At 40.8% G+C, this 24,015-nt stretch overlaps 1 protein-coding gene across 3 annotated transcripts in view; it reads left to right on the top strand.

The window, feature by feature from the left end:
• kcnc2 (potassium voltage-gated channel, Shaw-related subfamily, member 2) overlaps window positions 1-24,015 on the top strand; it is an 80,210-nt gene that overhangs the window by 51,781 nt on the left and 4,414 nt on the right. For 2 of the 3 annotated variants that reach the window (XM_062382776.1, XM_062382775.1), the window contains exons 2-3: window positions 15,374-16,301; window positions 19,369-19,533. In XM_062382776.1, coding sequence (XP_062238760.1) covers window positions 15,374-16,301; window positions 19,369-19,533 — 1,093 coding nt within the window. Of the gene's footprint in view, window positions 1-15,373; window positions 16,302-19,368; window positions 19,541-20,814; window positions 20,820-24,015 lie in introns of all 3 variants that reach the window. The other variant, XM_062382777.1, reaches the window with a different exon arrangement.

Raw genomic sequence — 24,015 nt, 5'->3', positions numbered from 1 at the left:
TAAACAATACCTTCTCTCTGGACTCGGTTGGCGCCCAACTATGATAATTCATATCCACAGCTCACATTGGGTTGGAATTCCAATAGTCCGTACTACATGGACCGTGACGAGGGCGATCGTTTTACCCAGACTGCTCTTCTTCTCTAAACCCTGTCTACCCGGATTTTTGTGTGTGACCCACTTCACTGCAGCTCTCGGCTAAATTAAGTCGGTGAAATGTGGAAGAGGAAGCTCATCAGAACAAAAATAGTATCACAGGTAGCAGGTTCATTTATTGGTGAAGGCACACATTGTTTTTGTCAGGTTGTGATGGAAGGGGAGGGCTGCAGATCTCACCGGGATAAAGTGTTTGTGTGTGTGTGTGTGTGTGGACTGGATCACACACAAAGCTATAGCTGCTGGACTAGGCTTGTTTCTTTCTTTTCTTCCTACTCTCCATATAATTGCATGTTTGTTTCTTTTAAATGACAATAATGTATTCATGAATTCAGGAAATCTTGGGCGGGCTGAGCAAACGCCTGCCAACTAGGCTTTTAATCACAACAGAAAAAAAAACAGTTACTGACATCAATTTTTACACTCAAGTACAGAGGCATATACGCAAGGGCACACACACACCCACATATACACACACGCACAAAACATATGTTCTTCTCTACTAATCTACAAATAGATGACAGAAGGAGTTCTCTAGTCTGTATTTAACCAGGCTGAATACACAACCTGGCGGTGTTGTTTCCAAGAGACCATTAAATAGACCACGGACTCACAACATGTTGTTGAATAGGCACAAAGTCTTTGCGTGATAGGGTCCAAATCAAGCACACTGTTTTAATCTGTGAGTGCTGCTGTCATTGGTCGAAGTTGTCTGATGTTACTGTTGCTTGTCTTCTACCAGTTCAAGTCACACTTAAATCAAGTCAGTCAAAGTTTGAGTCCAAACCTGGCTGGAAATGTCACGACTTTCAAGAGTTTCGAGAAGACTTTCAACTTCCAACCTGGCTTATACCCATGTCTCTAGTTGCTGGTGCGACTGAGCTGTATAGTGGAATACATTGTCCACGATAGTTGCTCATTCATTTGCTACATTTTATCCAGGCCTCCTTTGAATTTCTTGTTCCTCATGAACTCTTGAGAAATTTGCTGTGATTTCTCAGTGCAGGTTTTGTTTGACTCGCTGGTACTAGGTCGTCAAAATAGTGAGAAATGGGATTTTTTTGCCAAACAATCCCCTTGAATCGACTGTATAGTCTGAGCCGTGTGTTAATATTTTTCTGACAGAAACCGTCAGCGTTGAATCGACTCGAGAATAATGGACATGAGACCATATGAAAACGAACTAAACCAGTCTGCTTCACACATTTACCTTGCTTACATGCTTACCTCACTCCGCCTCGACCAACGCGACAACTCTTGATCCTGTTGTCTACTCAGGCCAAGAGACAGCGCGGCCCTGAGCACTTTGTGCCACACCAGATCAAACGCATTGCGAGCCACTGAAATACCGAGGCTGTTAAGTCAAATGAAGCGACTCTTCATCCACTTGACCCTTGTCTTTCTGATCCTCCTCCGTTTGAAATTATCGTGTCGTACTCTCAGATGTTACCCAGCCTTGAAATGTGATTAATGTCACATTTAGTCTCTGCGGATTTAGGAGCAGGCTGTGAGTGAAGAAACAAAGGAGGGCGTCTTTTATTGGGAAAATTGGTAGTCAGTGTCCTCAGTGGGGAACGGGAGTATGTAATGAAGTCTTGTAGGGCTATTAAGATTAGTGATGATTTGCATGGCGCTAGTAACTTTTTTTGGGAAGATTGGGGTGGTTTGGGGACAGGGGCTAGATGCAACAATCCCTGTGGGACATTTAGGAAAGAAGGGTGAACTATTTAATGTTCGCTCCCATAAAAATGTCTCGACAATATCTTTTTGTTTAATTTAAAGTTACATAACTTTTTCCTATTTTATTAGATCTTTGCTCATATTAACAAATTATTTAGTTAGTTTTCGTCCCTACTTACATTATCTCTATGCATAAATAATGAGATGGGCTGGTCCATGAAAATTCAGATCATGAAAATGAATTATTCTTTAGAAATTTAAACTTTGTGGATAATATATACCACTGCGGTTGACACAAATACATTGTATAGTGACTCCAGTCACCAGTCAGATGAGCGACTGTCGGGCGGTGTTGAGCTGTGGTACTTTAGTGGAAATGTTCTATGGTGATTCAAGTTTTGCGGTTGTGCAGGCGTGGTTTTTACATGCACAATTTTAAACTAAGTCAATTCTGTAGTTCCCTCTTTAATGCAAGACACTTTCCTTCACTCTTTACTCTGTGTACTTGTCACTTTGAGTCTGTTGCGCATGAGAGCTACCTTCATGCACATGCACCCACGCTGCTGCCATAGACTGAATTCATTTTGTGGGAAATGCTGCGAAAGAAGTGAAAAAAATAAACTGGATTGGCCCTTTTATTTAGATTTGGTACAAGATTTTTTGGGTTCTTCAATGTCCCCCCCTTCACAAAACTCATTGGTTTAGTAGTTTTTGCATAATGATGCTAACAAACAAACAAACAAACAATTGACAACATAACCTACTTGGCGAAGGTAATAAAGCCATCTCAATACATGCCTTAACGACATTGGAATTGTGGAAAGAAAATATTGTTAGCAAAGAAAAATGTGCGATGTGCGACCTAAAAGTGGGATAATAACAAAAGTTTAAAAAACGAAATGTTCCTGCAAGAGAGTAAATGAATACAACAAATTAACCTGCAAATGAATAGAGGCTCAACTCAACTTTAGTAATGGATATATTTAGATATATGTAACATTTTGTCAGTTTTACACAATAGTCCTGCTCTTTACAGTCTGAACACAGTCTTGTCCCGGTGATTATGAATAGAGCCTCAATGAATACAGCACCTCAGTCATTGCTAATATTTATGCTCCTATACCACAGACGTGCTTTCATAAACAGTGGCTTTCATGAGTCGACAGCATGTCTGAGATATGGGCAAAGTGTTGCGATATTGATGGGTAGATGAACGGATGACAGAGAGAGGCAGTGAGGGGGAAGCGTGCTGGTTATATTTAGTATCCCAGTCTCCCTGGGACCTTCAAGTCGCACTATTCTTGTCTGACTGGAGAAGATGAATAGAGCCTTTGTTTTTATTTTGAGTGACGTTACAATAAGATTTAATCGTAAATTCTTTCTTTTCCATCAGGCAGTTCTTGGAACAGCTTTTGACAGCTGCGGAGTATTTGAGATACTTAAACCAATTTTCTGGATCTTTATTCGAGTATTGCTCATCTGTGTGGCCCAGTTCACAGCTCACAGCAGGGATGTTCACAGTTGTTTTAAGGGAAGTGACTTAAATTTGAGCTTCCCCAATCCACATCCTTACTTTGGCTTTCACTATCAATGCAGCATGAAGCGGTGTGTCAAATTTTTTAGACTTGCCGTTGGATTTCTTTTTGGAAACGCAACTGTTACTTTTTTACTCCAGATTGCCAAACCTAAAATCAGGTGTTCTGCTCAGAAAGTTCCAAAGCGTTGAGGATCTAGTTTTTTGCCAAGTAACTAATTTCTGTCAGTTTAAGATATAGGGCCACTTAGATGGATGAGACACCTGTTCTCAAGAAATCCTCATGAAGCTGAAACAATTGTCTTTTAATAAATATTATAGTCCAAGCTTCAATTAAAGTATTTTCAATATTTTCTGTACAACCCTGTCTGCCCCTGTCTGCCACATAATATACATTCAGAAAGAAATTAACCCAGTTCAAATGTTTTACTTTTTGATTTTATTAGTATGACAAGAAATGTATTCTTCCTGCAATAGCCCAAAAGGATGTTAAAGGGTATTCTGTTTGCTGCATTCTTTAACCTAACCACTAGATGCCACTTAATCCTACTCACTAAAACTAAAATAATTAAAACATTTTCCTCTTGATTAGATGTTTATAAAAGACTGAGTCAAGGCGTTAGTGTGTTTACAACTAAACGTTTGCTCGATGTGATGTCGAAAAAGCCAATCAGCATTCAGAATCAAACCCATGGGAGACCGATCCTGGCATCAACCTGAGCTAGCAGGTCATCGAACTGCCCACTGGTCAGCATCGGTCTGTGATGGAAATGGCAGCTCTTGGGGTACAACACGATGGCGCTGGAGTTTTCTACAACAGGTATACCAGCAATTGTAATCACTTCAGCCAGTAGTCCCCCACTCCTCTTTTCGGGAAGAGAACCTGCAAATATACGTGGATTGCGTTTACTCACATTGCTTGTGTGAGCACAGGGAGTGCAAATGATCAGTTTGAGGAGGAGATAGATTTGGATGGATGTGTTTAAAAAAACAGAAATACATTACGTCATACCAAATCTTTGTTGCTGCTTTTATCAGTGACTGAACCACATTTTATTGCAGCCATGACAACAATCATCATCAATCATGTGACGTGATTTTAAGGTTTCTTCTAACTACATTGAAATTTGTCCACAAACGCCATAATAAACACTATGTGAAGCCCCATTTTAACTCATTACTTTCCAATAGGTGTTCTGAAAATGAAAAACATAGATGGGTTGTAGAATATCATATCCTATACCAATAGTGGAGCATTTCATTATGTAGCAGATGAATGTAAATGGAGATGGCTGTGGCTGGCACGGATTAGTCTGTCTGTACCTCAGCAGCCCTCCCTCCCCTCCCCTCCAGCGCTGGCTCGGCTGACTTAACGAGACAATGAACTGTTCAAATTGGAACGCCTGGAAAGTTTTGATAGGCTATTTATAGCCCCAGCATCTGGTTGGCTGCCAGAAGCTATGGGTTTAGACGGGTTCCCCCGAGTGAGCTGGCTGCCATGTCACAATGAGCGAGTGTATAATGAGGATGGGTAGGAAGTGTGTGAGTGTGTGTGTGTGTGTGTGTGTGTGAGTGAGTGAGTGAGCGGGGGAAGCAGTGACGGACAGAACAAGGAGAACAGCAGATCCTCCTGTCATTTGGAAACCTTTCAGTGTTTTTTGTTCTTGCTTTGTTTAGGAGTCGGGGATATGTTTTCAGGGATGCCCACTCATACGCGGGTACAGTCACTTGTAGATTTAAAATTCAAATAATTTATCGAAACCCATTCCTTTAGTTGAGTGAGTGGCAGAGCGTCCTGCTCATGTTTTGTGAATCTGAAATCTGAAATCGACAGAAGGAGCCGTCGTTTTATCACGTCTGGGGAAAGGGAGACAGGGAGCGAGGGGAAACCCTTTTTCCTGCCAAGGAGCACCACCATTCATCCTCCTTTCCGCCGCCTCCTCCGCCTCCCACTTTTCCTCCCTCCTCTCTCTCCGCCTCTCTCTCTCTCTCTCTTCACACGTGCGATTTACCATCTTGCGCTGTCAGAAAAAGGGAAAAGGTGTCGTTTCCATGGCGGCAGCTGATCAAGGGGAAAATGAAAGTGCAGCCCTGTGTCTGACGAAAACATAGTATTGTGCGGAGACTTCATTGTAATGTAGGGCAATTCATTAGCAGCCTCCTATTCTTCCTTGTCTCTGATATTCCCTGGGACTCATCACTGTCCTCCCAGGCACTCGCTTTATTTTTATCCCACTTTATTTAATAAAAGAAATATCATCCAGCCTTGTCTCTATAGAATAAGGCTGAGATGGAAATCAATTACTCGGTGGTTTAATTATGTATGCTCTACGATGGTCTTTAAATGAGCCATTCAGCTAACTACACTGCATAATGTTGATTTAACCGCTGTTTAATTTTGGGATGGGGACCTTGATGTGACAGAACTTGCAAATGCAGACATCATGTCTGTTTCCCAGCATGCACTCTCCTTCTCCTCCTACAGGCTGGCTCAGTTATCACACAACATGTCGAATATCCACATATACTGGATGTGTATGAAGCTAAAGGACTGGACTCTCAGGAAGACAGTTTAGAGACATGATCTATAATCCCTCCTGACGTGTTGGGAGGTTCTATCATTTCAAACACATGTATGTTTAAATTCCAGGCTGGATTTCAAGATTTAAAAAAAACCCACCATAAGCCGAAGCTCAAGATCCTTAGAATTTTCTAAACTCTTCCAGTCAATAGCCCGGGACTTGATTTTGCATGGTACATATTTAGCAGACTGTTCTATCGGGAGTGAATTACAATGAGAGCAGCAGTGGCAGACAGCATAAATAAACATAAGGAGACGTCAGGCTCTTTCTCCTTCATTCACACTTAAAAGGTCAAAGAAGTGAATAAGATCTATGCCCATGGATGGCGCACATGAAAAATAAAAGAGGTGCCATCACTGACGTCTGTGTCGTGACTCTCCTTGGTTATTTTTAACATGTCAGGAGGGTGAATTATTGAAAAGGCGGGGTTTGGTTCTTTCCTGTGTCACTGTTGAATAATGGTGTTAATGTGTGGCTGACATCGAGAGCCGATGTTTACACGGTGTGTAGAGACTGTATGGTGGTTTGTTTCTCCTGCAACACAAAACCATATTTAGAATTTCAAATAAATTACATTTATATTGGATTTCTTGGAGACAAAGTTGTCAAATTACACTGTTTAATCATTTGTTAACCGGCCGCTTGTAGAGAAGGAGGGAGGAGGAAAATGATGGATATATATATATTTATAGAGAGAGTGAAAAATAAACACTTCTCATTAAGCAGGTGATCAGTGTTGTTGTTGCTGCTTTGAAGTGACACAACACCACTGAGTGACAGACACAGAGCAACAGACGGAGGGATATCTCTGCCCGGTGGTCTCCGCTTCCAGCTGGAGCTGAGCTCTGTGTGCGAGAGAAACACAAACACACTCACAGGGAGAGTGAGAGAGTGAGAGAGAGGCCATGCTGTAATTTAAAAGATGGGTAAACAGTGATCTATAGCTATCCAGTATTCCCCGCTAATATGCAGACTAAAGTTTAACAATACTGACTTCAAGAGTATCACAATAAGATTTGTATCACTTTCTAGTAAGACACCTTTTTAAAGGGAGTTTAAGTTTCAGCTGTAACTAATGTATTTATTCTGAATTCATTTATTTTTTTGGTTGCTTGGGACCGACCTTTCCTGAAAATTTTATATGACATATTACAAACAATTATCTTCTTTTAAACCAGATCAGGTATACACAGGTTTTTTTAATATGCAGGTAAACTTGCAAAAATAAAAGGCGATTTACCTCTTCCTCATTTCTCACAGCTGTTTGCCTTGTGTCTTTTCTCCCGGTGAGTCATGTTCGACATCACAAAAGTGCCGGAAGCCCAGAAGCTATCTCACATCACTATCTTGCCAGTGTTGAACGTTATTAAAAAAATCTTTGTTGCACGTTGTTCCCCCGATGTAAAAAAACAATATGAAAATATAATACGTTGGTTATTTACGTGCCAACGCCTGTACGTTCAATAAACATTGTAATGTGCAGAAAAAGTTAAGCGTCAGTGTCTAGACTGCCAATATACAGAAGAAGAAGAAATTAGTGCGTCATATTTCCATCTGTGCCAATTGTACCTGGAGCTGATAAACACCTGTCGACTGCAGAGTCATTCGACTCGGGAGTTTAATGACGATTGTATCTATTTCCACTGCTGACTAAAGTCGATGAAAAGACTCTGATAAGTGAAGCTTTATTTAAATTCTTAATCCTTTATAGATCAGTTTTCTTGAAATTGAGTAGAACATCAGTTTGTGTGAAACTTTTTTTCTGCACTTTAATTATCCCTCCGTTTTGTAGTTACAAATGTTGAAAGTTCAGGCTTTTTACATTTTACATATCAATAAGAAAACTGTCCATTACGTGTGTAGTGATTGTGATTCAGAGATTCTATCAAACATTTTAACAAGGTCAGCATTCAAATGGTTTGTGTGTTTGTCCTAAAGCTTAAGACAAAAGCAAATTAAATGTCCCAAGGATGAATTTACACAGGATTTTTTCACAACCTGACCAACTTAAAACTTATTGATGACCATAATTGATCTATAAAGCGTTATGAAAGTATTTATTGATAATAAAGCATTTAGTTACAAGTTCATTTCTCTTACTGATGATATCTTGAGTTCCATATTTGCCTAAAATGAGACGCAAACTGACTCCTCACAGTCTGTCATGTGTGCAGCTTTACTGAACAGTGATGGCTTTACTCATGTGGACGTGGGGTTTAACACTTCCGCAGACTTCATGAGTGTACACAGTTGAAAAGCCCTAAATCCAGATTGAAATTATAACTGAGCAATCGAGTAGAAACAGAAGGGAAGACAGATACGAGCGCAAACCCCCAAACCCCACAGGTTCAATTAAGTTGGTGTGTGGATGTGGGCGTGTGTGTTTGAGATCCTCTTGGACCGTTCTAGCACCTCCAGGTTCACCTCAGCCCGATGATGTCACGGCGTCTTACAGAGGGCCGAAGCAGCATGGCGCTGGATGGTGGTCTCAGATCGGTGCGCACAGCTTCCAATCATCGTGTCAAACAGATGGTGGCAGTCCCAAGGAGGTGGGGGCAGCGAGCACTCTGATTGGATGAGCCAGCAGGGCGGTTTCAGAAACAGAGCCTGAGCAGGGCACTGTGTGTGTGTGTGTGTGTGTGTGTGTGTCACTGTGTGTGTGTGTGTGTGTGTGTGTGTGTGTGTGTGTGTGTGTGTGTGTGTGTGTGTGTGTGTGTGTGTGTGTGTGGGAGGCCTGGGGGGTCAGTTGGAAGATGCCAAGGTTCGTCCATCCAACATGCATGACGTTGTGCCAACAGATGAAGTGATGTATAGAAATATGTGTGACCCATGAGGGTCATTCTGTTTTTAGCCCTCTAAGTGAGTGTTGGTGCTACTATGATTTACCAAAAAATAAGTCAGATATTGGCAGGGTAAAAATTGACATTAATTCTGACAAATAACATTATGATTTACCAACAGTCGACCCTTTTTTTAATATTATATATTACCTTAATACTTAAATAATGCAAGGCCTTTATACCCAAATTGTGTTTTACTAAGTAAAGCCTTAAACACACTGTATCCGTAATATGCATATTATTACAGTTACAGCTACTCAGAAATCAAGTACTTTACGCTAATATCTAACCCTAACCCTAACCCTAACCCATTGACCACTTTTACATTAACCAATCACAATTCAAACTCCAATTAACTGAATCAGCATGTTGACAAAACCAGTGTAGACCACCATGCTAACATCATAAGCTACACACGTGAGCCCAAAGTAACTTTCTATTCATTCTGCGACCTAAACTCACTGAACCAGCATTGTTCAATACTTGTACTGTTGTTCTATGTGTTGGGAACAACAGTACAAGTGTACATGTGTTGTTCTATTCACTTGACTGTGTTATATGTTATATTTTACAATGTTATGTTATATGTTATGTGACATAGTATGTTATTTTTTTGTCATTTTGTAAAGTCGCCTACTGCGTAGATGTTTGCCTGCCATGTCATAAGAATTTCAATGCTCCGATGACGCTGTCATTGGTGCATGTGACAATAAACTTCGATTAGATTTGATTTGATTTGATTTTGGGAGTCGCTCATTGACTGGAAGGTGTTGCTAAGGTGCAAATCCTGTGCAGAAGTTACAGGTCAGTCACAGTTGATTTATCACTGACTGTTGACAGGCAAGTTCCGTCACTCTAACCTACAGACCACCAAGGTTTTCCTTTCCATTAGCTTTGTAGTGTGACGATCATGCCGGTGTATCAGTTACACTTTACAGCCTGAGGCTGCATAGCTCCAGTGTCAGCGTTCTGGCTTGCCGTCACTGCCGGCTCCAGGCCAAGTGGCAGATGTAATGCACCAGGAAACTCGTGATCGGAGCTGTTTGATCTGCCATTTTCCTCATGTCTTTTCTCCTGGACATGAAGAGGAAGAGTTCCAGGGCGGGGCAGACAAGTAATTTAATAAAAGATGTGATTATGAGGAAGGGCCTCCCTGATTCAGGACTGTGACAGCCATCACATCCCATCAGTTTATGTGGTGGTGACAGTGCTGCAGACTGATTCTGTCTGGCCCTAATAAATCACTGTTTGTATAGTACATACTTAGATACACTGAGCTTTGGAATTAGGTATTTAAAGAATTTTGCTGTCATTTTGAGTTCATTATACAATCTACTTTACATTTCCCTGTAATTTTTTAATCAGTGTCATGTGCTATTATTCTGTCTCACTTCTCCTGTGTAATGAGGAGTAAGACAGTGCAGGAGAAATAATAAAGTAGGAACCACTCTTTCTTAAAGGAGGCTTTCCCTAGGTGTCGAACAAGTGATACAAATCTAAGATTAATGGTCCCATTTTTTACACTAAGTAGAGCTTTAATGGAGGTTTTTGATATTTTTAGTTTTAAGTGCCAAAAATATCTCTAATGGTTCTCTCTGGAGCTTTAACAGGAACAGAGCTTTTGTGAGCCACGGGTAACGAATTGTAGACGACAACAGCAGCTTGCTAAAGCTCACTGGTAAATGCAAATGGTGATGATCAATCAAATATGGTTCTTCCAGACTAAATTTCTCCATCTGGATGTGCTGTGGTGAGGACCCAGGCATCTGGCAGGACACAGTCCACACTCCGCAATAATGCAGTGTCCAGGTCCAATGCAGAAGTGGAGACCTGCTGCCTGTGCTTTCAGTTCATGTCTTGGCTGCTAGACCTCCGGGCCGACTGGTACAGTGACAAGACCAGGCAGGGGTCCATAAGGGAGGTGGGTGATTGGACAGCAGGGTCGGCAAGACTGAAAGAATGGAAGACTGCATATCCATATATGATCTATATGCTTTGCCGGGGCAGTGGCTGGAGACAAGGCCATCAAATAGCTTATCCTTTTTATGTAACTCTGTCTCTAGGCAGTGGAATTCATTGCTTAACTCTGTGAGCAAGTCTCTAGTCAACACACAGCCATGGTAACAGTTAGTTTTCAGCCCATGTAATTAATGAAATGGCACAATCAATAAAATGGTAAACACAAAACTGAAAGGTAGACTTTAAGAATCATTTGTGAGGGTGAAGGAAAGTTATTAAAGTTATTAAAGTCCAGATGGCTCGATTAAAGCACAGCATTTCCCTATTTGTTAAACCTTGTGTTTAATTTAGACCATTGGTGCAAGGTGCAACATCCTGTGTCCTTAACCCTCAACAATACACACAGGTAAAACTATGAAAAAAACAAATGAATAAAACCTCACAGGATGAACAGAAGTGCAATAGACAAAATAACAATATTTACAACATTCAAAAGGCAGTGTCTAGCAACTATGGAAAAGATTATCGATGATAAAAGTAACTATACAAAAGACGATGCATGACAGAGATGAAGTGAGCAGTAATGGCAATTGAAATGACAGAGGTATTGCCACTTATAGTTGTGTATGTGAGCAGGCATATTTTATATCTAAGCAATCGAGTTGTAATCACAAGCCACAATCAGCTGCCACCATGATTCATGGTCACGATCCATGATGTAGCTGTAGCCGCTGTCCTGAATTTGTAACAGTAAAAGCAGTAGGACTCTGGGGTCCAGTTAGTTACATTTATGGATGAGGCGTTAATGTGATGGAAAGGGAGATGAGGGAAGAGAAGAACAACCTTGGGCTGTATCAGGATAATCAAGAGCTGGTCCAAGACAAACCTGCACCAGCCCTTACGGTTCAGGGTTCGGGGAGATGAACCACCTAAACATTTATAACCTTAGATTTTACACGAGGACATGAAACACTGACCCACCAGCACACCCACAGTCCATGTCACTCTTCTTCATGGGGAAATAACTGATTGTCGTGCCTCTTTCTTCCTGTGAACATGAGCATGCCTTAATCCGCCAGATCAATGATTGTTTACAATGAAGTCTCGTGGCATTTCATTGGCGTTCAGGTATGAAGGTCACAGCTTTTAGCTCTACGGCTCTTATCAATGAGCGAGAATTTAAAAAAGCCATACAGATAATTGAAGAGATGGCTGGAAAACCGAGCTTGTCCTCTGGGTGTATAAGATCTGCGTTGTTCAGTGGTGGACTGTCTGTGCCTTGTCTGCCTTTCTGTGCCGTCTTCAAAGAGCAATTTTATACAAGTGCAGGACTTACTTAACATGCAGAGGGAGGGGGGGGGGTGTTTATTTGTGTGTATGAGAAAAGGGTATCAGTGTGTGCACCTACATGTAAGTGTACTGTTAATGCATGTGCTTTCAGTGTCTGGCTGGTTAAATGTCACATGATTCAGCTGTTGCAAGATGGTGTGCACTGGGGAGATGGTGTATCCTCACTCGGCAGACACGAGCGCCAGAAAATTCCAGCCCAGCACGAGGCGGCAGTATTCATTAGTCGGCACAGCATCTGAGCAGCCAAAGGAAACAGCTCGGCGAGTCCTGCTGTTGGTTCTAGCCAATGGGAAATGGAGATAAATACATTCAGAATTGAGCAGTAGGAGCAGAGTTCTTGTATTTTGAGTTTTCAGTTTCTAAGGGAATTATCCACAATATAACACCTCTGATACTTTTTGGGGTGCATTTTCTTTTTTTTCTTTGTGGTGTATGATTTTCACATTAAATGGGATTGGTACTAGGGCCTTGGTTCATATTATAATAACTGATTGCTCAAATTGAGACGTTTATCTTTACCTGGTGTATTCATGAGTTACCACACACCCTCGGGTGGGTAACCGCCATTGTTGACAGGATTTCTGTGCATCAAGAATCGTTTTAAACATAAATAGGAGGTCACAAATATGACAACAGATGAGAGCAATTTTGCTCGTTTTGTTTCAATGTTTTCAATCAAGAGAATGCACAGATGATCCAGTAGAGGCACCGGTACAAACACTTGGCATCAAAGGCCGATCCAGAGACAGGCCTGAAATCTTACAGGCCCAAAGTGCCCCTGTCCTGTCAGTAGTATTTTCTTAAATAAACAAAGACAGTTTGTGAAACCTGTTCAAAGCTTATTTGAAGTACACAATGTGCTGGAACAAGCAACCCTTTCCAAAATATATTCAGTGATGTATGTCTTTGCTCAAAGCTGTAGACCTGAAAGTATACAAGGAATGACTTAAATTTTCACCACTGATACAGGATCAGTGGTGAAAATGATCAGCCTTGATCAGCCACAGCTTTGCATATAAACAAATGATTTCTAAATAGGCGATTAAAGAGACTTGAGAACTGTCAGACACTTAAGTGATCAAAGTGTGACTTCAGAGTAGAAATAGTATATGTTTATTAAACAACTCAAAAAAGGTGTCATTTTATAACTAATGGTGCATGAAGACAGGTGCACCATTAAGAGTGTGCAAGCCAACAGCAGCAGAGTGAAAGCACGCACACGGTTCAGAAGCAGGGTGACCCAAATAGTGGCAATATTTTGAGTGTGTGAGTCATGCAATCTAAAACGGGGGCAGGGTGTAAAACGACTTGTTTAAAGCTCAATAGGCAGAGCGCTCCAGTGGATGGATTGTGGGAGGAAGGTAGAGAAACAGCATAGTAGGCTGCTTGTTTGGAAATCAGCTGCGTTTACCTCTCAAAAAAAAAAAGAAAAGAAGCCAAGGATGTTGGCAAATTCAGCCTGAGCTTCTTCCAGAGAAGAGGAATATATGCCTGTCAGCTCTGCGTCTGACAGGTGGTTTGATATGCACTTTGCAGACGATGGCCAAAACAAAACAAGATTTGTTGGATAGCAAATAAAATGTGCTTGTGACTCATCATTTAATCTAGTTGCCACACAGATTCAGATACTTTCATTTTGCCAGCCAAAGACCGAAGTTATCCTGAGGCGATCCATGATTGGCGTCACCAGCTCGTCCCGCCCTTAATGTTGCTGCCTAGCAACATAGCTGAAGTTGGACATGACGAGAACATTTGAATGCCCCTTGTTTTTTTAACATGTGAAGCTTGATACTTAAGCATTGGACGTCTCATCAATTGCCCGCGACTTTTCATCTCTTTAAAAAAGGCAATGTATCCTGGGATAGGTTGGGTCGGCAAGGATCCATCGGTTGGAACCTTTGTTTATTGGGGATGAAATTTTGTATTTGTTGGCCGCATCCGAAAGAGCCTTCGAAATGGGACAGTCTAGCCGCTATACTGTGTCGCAATGTGTCTTCAAATGCAGTCTCCCAAGGATACAGCCCCTCAATTGAGACACGGCTTGTATAATATGTAATCAGTGTGGCTGAATAGAATAAACCTTGGAGTCAAAATGTATATCTTTGAAATGTGTACCTTGCCTAAAACTGCTCAATATATATAGAGGCCCAATGAAAAGTCTGTATTTCTTTGTATGTTTTCATGTTGGCAGCAGATATGAAGGAGCCACAAAATGTCTCTCAAAAGGACTATTTAGGTGTCCCTATCTCTGCAGGGGCACGACCAAGAAAAGATGGCTTTCATTTTTAGCCAATTGAACTTTGCAATACCTGTGTTTTGTTCTAAACTGAGAGACAAATAAGTGATTACAGAAAGTGATAAAGGTGATGGAAATTTTGATTGTTATGACAAAAACCTCCTCCACCTCACAGATGTGCATTAGCAGGTACATCTAGAATATTTATAAGGATTCACTGCCACAAATTTCTAACCAAAGCATGAAAGTTCATTCTTGACCTTAGAAAACATTTAGCTTGTTTGGGCTTTAAATGGCATCAAATGATCTTCATCAGCCAATGGTTATCTCAATTGTCATGCACAAACTAGAATCAACATTTATTACTGCAGAATTACTGACAGCTCAGTGTTTTACTTCTTTATTGTTAAATCCCTTTGTACCTGTATCTGTTTTCGTTGCATAGCCTAGGGATTTTGAATGCAACATGGAATTTTTTAACAAACTACCGTCATTGCCTATTTTTTTGTTTATAATGTTTACATCTTTTGTTAATTAAATTACACTTCTCAAAGAGGAAAAATTTCCATTTGTTGACCTGGTCACAAATATGCAACCTGTGATGAGGAATTTTTAGTAGAAATTGGGTGAATGGTTTTCGTAAATTATAAGCAAAGCAACTACTTAGCAATGTAGTATGACATAAAGATGCACACATTTTACTTTACAAAATGCACAAAACATACTTTTTCTTTACTATAGATCAATTCTAAACTAAATCTGACTTCTCCTGTATTCCCATGCCACATTTCCAGCAGGATCACATGGCAGTGTGTGTTTATTTGTTGCTCTTGCTAATAGATTGCTCTTCTCTCTGGAGTCCGTTCAAATTGATGCAAGTTAATTAAACCTGTCTCAATTTACTCCCCCTCTCAAGAGTAAATTAACCAATGTGCTGTATATGCCATCTAAAAAAAACAACCATGTTTGACAAGAACCTGAAATGTCAGTAGTGTTATCATCTAAAATCCTCTTTTCTTATTTTCTCCTCTTGCAGTTTATTGCCTTTGCATCTTTGTTCTTCATCCTGGTCTCCATCACCACGTTCTGCCTGGAGACGCATGAAGCTTTCAACACCATAATCAACAAAACGGATCTGATGCGGAACAGCAGTGGGCCGGACTTGGGCCCTCAGTACGAGATTGAAACGGATCCGGCACTCACCTACGTGGAGGGTGTTTGCGTCTTTTGGTTCACGATTGAGTTTCTGGTGCGTGTGACATTCTGCCCCGTCAAGTTGGAGTTTGTTAAAAGCGTCCTCAACATCATTGACTTTGTGGCCATCCTGCCTTTCTACCTAGAGGTAGGGCTAAGTGGCCTTTCTTCAAAGGCCGCCAAGGATGTGTTGGGTTTCCTCAGGGTGGTGCGCTTTGTTCGTATCCTGCGCATCTTCAAGCTCACACGTCATTTTGTGGGGCTAAGGGTGTTGGGCCACACTTTACGTGCCAGCACCAATGAATTCTTGCTGCTCATCATCTTCCTGGCATTGGGAGTGTTAATTTTTGCCACCATGATTTACTATGCCGAACGAATCGGCGCCAAGCCCAACGACCCCACTGCTAGCTGCCACACCAAGTTCAAGAACATCCCCATTGGCTTCTGGTGGGCCGTGGTGACTATGACTACACTGGGATATGGCGACATGTATCCAGAGACCTGGTCAGGCATGGTGGTGGGGGCATTATGTGCTTTGGCTGGCGTGCTGACGATAGCCATGCCTGTGCCGGTTATCGTCAATAACTTTGGGATGTACTACTCTTTGGCCATGGCCAAGCAGAAGCTCCCGAAAAAGAGGAAGAAACACATCCCTCAGGCAGTGCAGGGGGGGTCCCCCAGCTACTGCAAAGCTGATCTCAACACCACCTGCAACAGCACTCAAGGTGACCTGGGCCACGTCAAAGGGAGCAGGGTACTAGAACCCTCAGGTAAGACCATTTGGGCTGACACAGGCCATGCTAGGCCGAAAACTATGATTAACAACACCTTGGTAAAGTTCACTTACACCGAAGTGCATTATTTGTGAATTGACAGTGAGGGGAATCCATAGGGGAACTCATCTCATGTAGAGAGCTTTGGCCATTTGACAGAGTCACAGAGACAAAGTACTACCGCAGCTTCCTCACAGAAGTCCTGTTTCCGAACAGCCTTCATCCCTGGATGCCACACTGATAAGGAATGTAACACAAAAGGCAATGAGGAGATGGTTGTGTCAAACAGCTCATGCTGATAAGAATTCACTGTTGTTGTGTCCAAGCTTATCTTCCAGTCGTTGTGCGTTTGCTGTAAAGACCGTAGGCGGCTGTTTTTCCCTCTCGGCCGATGTCGGTAATTTACTCTGACACATCTGATATTGATGGAAATTAGTGTCGACCTCTGTATATACTGGCTTTCTTTGAATTCTAGTGCAGACGTTCCTGAGGGTGGATGCACACTCTGGGCTCCTCGCAGTCTACTTGTTTATTAGGTCTCAGAACCTTACATTTAATAAGCATAGAATAATTCATGCCTCAACTGAATACACAAACAGAGTCAACCTGCTTCTAGTGGCCTATGTGATTTCCTTGGAGGTCATTTGAAATACACAGTGTGCAAGGTTACCGTCAGTGGTAGAGAACCTCATGCTTCATATTGCAACGTGAATGGTTCCATGTTACATAAACGTTGTGTTCATTTTAGTCATACATGACAGGACAAAGATAATAGGTCATTTACGACTAATTTTAAACCTATGAATTAATAACCTTCTTTAGTATCTTAAAGAAATTAACGTTAACATACCACTGAATCTTATTAATTAAAGCGTGACTAGTATGACTTTCTGGTTATTACTGTATTAGTAATTATGGTTCTTATTTTTATACTTTGTCTCCTGATAATAATCGACCATTTGCTGAAATTAAATTGTAAGTACATTTCATTTACCTTATCATACTTGAAGTAGCGCAATACAGCATTAAAAAAACTGTTTACATGGATCATAAACTAATGAGGAGGTTGAGTATCGAGAACACACGGTTTCATCTTTAGTCTTTTAGCACGAAGTAATGTCTGTGGCCATCAAGGCCTTATAAATACATACACAATCCCTACAACTGTCATCTGCACAAAACTATTGGACGTCACAAGCTGCTGTCAACCTGCACTTTTAAAATCCACCAAGTGATTGTTAATCAGCCACAGTCACCACTGTAATCTGCATGTGTTCCTCATGAGATCGGAAAGCTTGACAGGCAAAGCAACTGTACAGAAGAAGAGCCTGAGAAATGGTTCATTTACACTTCTTAAAAGAAGATTCTCACATGTTAGGAAAAAAAAAAAGGCATCCAAAAAAATATAAAAGAGCCACAGTGATGTAATTCATGACACGCTCCAAAACACTATCATAATAAGGGACACTTGTTATTGTGAAACTGTATTTTGAATCAAAGGCCAGTTATGCCATTATTCAGAATGCTTGGGCATAAAGTTCACATGCTGAGAATAGTCTTTTAAATTTAAAATCAAACTGAAGCCAGACTCAACAAAAACAACACAATATGCCAATCCTGTAGTCTTCACTACAGGATTGGCTGCGGACAGCTGCGGATAATGTTTAAGCCTTCCGTAGAAATGTAGCCTTGTTGTGTCTAAGTGACTGTGGCTACTTTCATACCGTTTTTTCAGAGCGATGCTTTAGGTCTTGCACCCCCGTCTTTTTTATTTTGAATTATTTATTTGCCGGAGTTCCACTGAAACCTGTCAGCTTCATCTCACTGGAATTATCTAAAATTTGGCGCACAAGTTCACTTGGACTCACTGATTAACTGATTCGATTTCAATGGTCAAGGTTGCCTCAAAAATCATGTTTCTGTCCTCTTGAATGTGATACATCATGACTTTTGATTATTTGGACTCAAAATAGGAAGTGATTCGATTTCAGTGGTCAAACTCCGTGACCTTAATGAATCTGGGGGGGGAAATGTTGTAGTAATATGTGCATTGTAACTGCACTGGCTGGTGGAGTCATATGACCGCAGCGATGTAATTCTAGTTTGTTGTTGTAAAACTGTGTTGTTGCTCATAAGAAAACAATCTGGCTCTCTCATCCACTGGAGCTCCAAACACTCTCTGCCCTTTGACCTCTGCTGTGCTACTTGGTGGTGCCTGTGACATTTGGAGCAGGTGTTTAATGAACGAGGGTGTTTGTTATTTGCTGCATTCCCTCTACCCCAAAACTTCATTATTCCTTGATGCTTTCTGTGCATAGACCAATGTGAAGATCCTTTCCCACTTATTGTTCCCAAGAATCAATAGCCTGGTGTTGGTAGATTTAATGTGATCCGTTAGAATGGGAGGAGAAAATTTGTGATCTGGAAATAATTAAATAATACATTTTAGTATTTAAAAGTATTAATGATTTATTCAACAAATTAGCCTTATATTACCCTTTATCTTTTGGACGTGCTTATAAGCATTGGTTTAGCACAATGTAGTGATAATATCACATATTATTATATAGTATTTATTTTAACCAAACAGTAAGAATTAACAACAGAAATCAAATTTCAAATAATTTGGATAACACTGTATCAACAAAACCGTTCATTACAGTCATCTAGTCAAGTCACATACCCTTTATATTGCTCCAAATCCCAATAACTAAATGTTAGGCTAACCTGTATTTCTTTGTAAAATATGATATTTAGGGCAAATATAGCTGTTGATACCACAGAAATGCTACCTACTTTATGATGTATTAGGTTAAAAGCCAGACTGGAATGAAGAAGAGAATGAAATGATTAAAATGATATACAAGCCTATCTAGTATAGAATGTATTTATTTACTAACTTTGCTAAAAATAATTTAAAGCTTTATGGCAAGGTTTAATCCATATTGCTTTTTCTTGCTGTTGAGAAACATAGCCTTTTTGTCTTATGAAATTACTTAAATTCAACACTTAAAACTTAAAAGCACTACTTACTGTGTGACCCATCGTGTTTCCTTCCTCACAGTTCTGTCGGCAGACTACAGCAGTGACCTGACCATGTCTCCAGAGGAGAGTGTCCCCATGCGAAGGTCGAGCACCAGGGAACAGGACCATCGGGGCGGGGGAACTTGCTTCCTGCTCTCTGCTAGTGACTACACCTGCCCTGCAGACGGAGCGATGAGAAAAACAGGTAACTGGATGGAGAAATTTAACGGTTTTACAATCTAGTTTTAATATTAAAAAGTAAAAAGATATTCAGAGCAGTTGATATTAAATATGTATTACATTTAAAATTAGCTGGTAAATTACATTTCAATAAAATCCTTCAACAAGAAACCATAGTGAAAAATCCTCATCAGCTGATCCGTGTCCTTAGTTACTCGGACACCTGGAAGGGGAAAGGCTGTTTGTTCAGGCCTAGTCAGAGAAGGTGATGTACCCTGTGGACGAGCTGCTGCAGCACTCAGAACAACTTCTGTGGCAGTTCTGAAGGACAACAGTGTCCTATAGCCGACTCAGAACTGTTGCTTTCTCCACACATTATTCATTTTCTTTCTTAGAAAATCTCTATAGCTATCTATAGCTCCCAAATAAATTGGGTATCATCACTATCTGCCTCTCAGGTGATGATCCACCAGCATCAGTTTTTTTAGGTTTTTAGCCATAAAGAATAAAGACAAAGAAAACATGTCTCACACACAGATGTAGAAAGCATAGTTATGTTCAGAAGTCAGAGCTTTACAAAGAGCTGAAAATCAATCTATCTTCATTGTTTATACAGTGTATTTTCAGCAGCCTCAAGCAAACACCAATTCCAGTTTCCTACTTGCAGCTACAGTTTCCATCAACATCCAAGTCTTAATTATGACTGGGAATCAGCAGAGACCTTTTTCTTTTTTTTTTAAAGCATCAACATGTCTAGCTTGGCACATAATTACACAAAAGGGCCTGAGAACAAACAAATATGGATGCTATACATCATGCATACTTCGATATAATTAGACTCACATTTTATGGAGTTAAAGAGGTTTTAAGCTTCAAAAGAATCAACTGGAGCGGATGTCATACCAGCCTCCAAGCAGAAAGAGTGTGAGTTCGGAAAGAGAATAATAAGAATGTTAACTCTTGGCCTTGGAAATAAATCTGGGTTAGGTTCTCTTTCAGGTAACCTGTCAACCAGGTATGCTGATGTTAGTAGAGTACACTCAATTAGACAAACAAATAGGTTGATCTACTCCTTTACCTTCTTGTATTTTTGGTCTTAAAAACTTGGTTAAAGCAGCACAATGCTCTTCACTCTGATACTTAGTGTCACACTCAATAAGGTCTGAGGCTACATCCACATGACTACATTTTTAATCTATAATCCCCATTCATACTACCAGGCCTGAAAACGTATAATACGCGACCACTCACTCACACTGGGCATGCACGTGCCGGGTTACATGCGTGAATAATAACTTATCTCCTACACATGTAAGCAGTTGTATCATTGTAAAGTGCACAACAGGAACAGAAACTCTTGAGATAGTTGAGTCTAAAGCCTGTTGTTTTATTTCCGGAATGGGGACATGTTACAGGAGCCTGATGAATCAGCGAAGGCTATACTGACCAAAAAGGCCCAATCAGCATGTCATTGTTTCCAAAAATCTCTGTTTCTGCTCGTCCACACTAAATATGTTTTCAAGCTAAAACAGGCCTGGCAGCGTTCTCTGTTTTTTAGCAGCTCCAAAACTCTGGAGTAATATGGACTCCAGGCGTATCTGTAGTGGAATTAATGCGTTTTCAGACCAAAATCTAGTGATGTGGATGTAGCTCGAATATCACTCTCAATAGAGCATTATGAACTGACACCAGGTGCCTACCAGACCTGCTGTACCCCCTCATATCGCTACGTTATGACTGATATACGATTGCTGCTTGGAGGAAGGTCCAGGTAACAATCAATTCCAAGCCCTTTAACAATGTTGTCAGTGTGAACTTTCATAAAGAAGTAAATTTGCCCAGATTAGGAGTTGACCATGGCTCTGGTCGTACCACCAGGATTACCTGATTATGGTCTCTGATTGGACATGATTGAAACTTTGCCCGCAGGGTTTAATACCCATAAATCCTATCAGTTTACATTGTTTCTATTTAGAAATATCACTGATAATATGTCTTCAGAATCTGCCTTTAGATTTTCTGTTATCACCTTCAGTCGTGGGCTGATCCCTCAGTGGAAAGGTCTTGCTCAGATGGGACCTGACCTTCCAAACACTTTGACCCAAGCTAAAGGTCATTGTGAAGTTCATATCTGCTGAATATCCAGAAAGCCTTGTTGCTGTCCCATGGGATTTCAAAAGCAGAAAAGGTCATGAATTAAAATGTATACATTGACCACTTCACTCAGTAGAAATTGAGTCACGCTGCAGAGGATTTAACAGGTTTTCCACATGTGACTAAATGCACACAAAAAAACATGAAGAAAAAGCACGTTTGTTAAATTCAATCCTCCATTTTATATGCAGCATCTTGTGGCATCAGTGTTGTGTTAATCTGCACTAAAATGTGTAAGTGTTAAGCCTCAGCTAATTGCCTTGCATCCGAAGTTAACTGCCTCTCCAGGAGGCTAACTAAATGTCGTGTTTTTAATGTTACTGCTCTGTAGCCTCACAGTGATGCTGTACTCACTCTACAGCAGGCAAATCAATACCATTACACCATTAGAGGGCCACTTTTTTGTTCATTTGAATTTCAGCTCCCATTTCAGTAAAACTCCCGGTTACCACATCGAGGCGTATTCTAAAGTGGAGTCCAGAATAAAGTTAGGTGACTTGTTGATGCGTTTTGATTTAATCTAGCAGGTTAAACTGCTGTACAGCTGGTGATCTATCACAGCAGGGCCCCTCCTTGGACTTGTTTTGTTGAGCGTAGGCAGCGAAACAGCTGTGCCTTGGTCTCTGCTGCTCCAGTCAGCGGCTTCAGTTGCCACCGCACCGACGATAATGCATTAAACATCAGGTCTTTCCTCGTTGCTGCTATCTGTCGGCACAGACCAGGGCTGTCCTTTACCCTGCCTGCTCTGCTGGTTCTGAAACAGACCTGTTTTAATTAGCACCCTTCCTCCTGGTGAAAGGATGAGTGCCGTGTGCAGTATGGTAATTAGGCCACATTTCCATTAGTTGTCCTCATCAGTGTTTACGCCAGTTGATTGGCATGCTCCATTAATGATCTGGCTGCTTTGGCTTGCTTGTTTTTCTTATGGAGCGGATTCGCCAGCATGTTTTAAATGCTGCATTTATCGAAGTTTGAGCGGTTGTAAAATGTGACTCTGTGCAGACAATTGAAGCATTAATAATTTCCAATCATCATCATCAGTATGTAGAGGCTGCACCTCTTTTTTTCAAGCTATTTTCAAAAGTGTGGTCTTTTGTTTTGAAAAAAGGATGTATTGATTGTTGTTAATGCCCTCACTCAACCCTTCGCTCGCACTCAGATACACCCGGCTTGTGTTGAGATTTCCTGCGCTCCAGCTTCAGCTTTCCTCCTCATGCTCGTGCTGCTTCTGTGCACACATTACCCCTAGGATTTTCCCTGGATTTGTTTCCCCAACCAATGTAATGCCAGGTGTGGTTATAACAAATAAAGAAATGGGGCAGAGTAGATATTGTTTTATAGTGATGAGCATAGTGTTCTCATAACGTAAAGAACTTGAGGTCCATGATTTTGCCGCTCCGTGCTGACCAGTGCTGGCTCCTTGGTGTAAGTCGTGAACACAGTAAATGTTACCACCACCAATACAAGATTCTCAAAGCCATACAGCTAACACTCCTGCAGGCATTTTATTGGTTGGAGAATTTTATCAGGGACAAGGAAGAGAAAAATCTGAGATCAGACATTTCTCCCACACACAGAAGCAGCGTGAGCACGTGGAGAGGAGCTGAAGCTGGAGCGCAAGCAGGGTATATCTGAGTGGAAGCCATAGACATAATCAGCACAGGGTTTTAATCGAGAGCATTAGAACATCTGACTGTGAAATCAATTAGTCCTGGTCTCAAACCGAAAAACCATAACTCTTGAATAAAGAAAAGAAAAAAATTGACATCCAACCTTGATTTTTAAACATACAAACACAACACATATTTGATCCACTATTTGCATGTTGATAGTCTGAAGGTGTACACTTAATATGGCTGTTATATATTTAAAGTATGTAAATGTAATGTCTTTTGCAATTTAGGATTTGTGGATTCTGAACAAGTTCAAGATGAGAAAATACTAATGATGATGCATGAGATGAATAACTGCTAATGTGTTATTGTATTGTCCAGCCCTGCGAGTTTGAGAATAACACTGATTAGATGACTAATATGTTTGCAGCGTTAACTCAGCCCGACTGGAATTTAAATGGCATAGTATCTCTGAGAGGCGGAGCTGCTGTGTGGGTTAAAGCTGATTGGTTGAGTGAAGGGGTGGAGCCAGAAATACAATAATTGTTAGCTACGTGGCAACTGCAATCTTAACAAAGAAATCTGTGAAACCTGACAAAAATTTAAGTAATTTAAAAGTTTCATGTTGGAGCATCATTACATTCGTTATTTTGGAACATTAGCACATTAGCTCACTAAGGCTATCTTAGTTTCAAGTATGTTTATTGGGAAACCAATGTGTTATTGGGAAACCAATCACA

This window comes from Platichthys flesus, chromosome 23 (assembly GCF_949316205.1).
Source record: "Platichthys flesus chromosome 23, fPlaFle2.1, whole genome shotgun sequence".
Taxonomy (NCBI): domain Eukaryota; kingdom Metazoa; phylum Chordata; class Actinopteri; order Pleuronectiformes; family Pleuronectidae; genus Platichthys; species Platichthys flesus.
The sequence above is the reverse complement of the archived record's forward strand: the minus strand, read 5'-3'. Positions and strand labels throughout refer to the sequence as shown.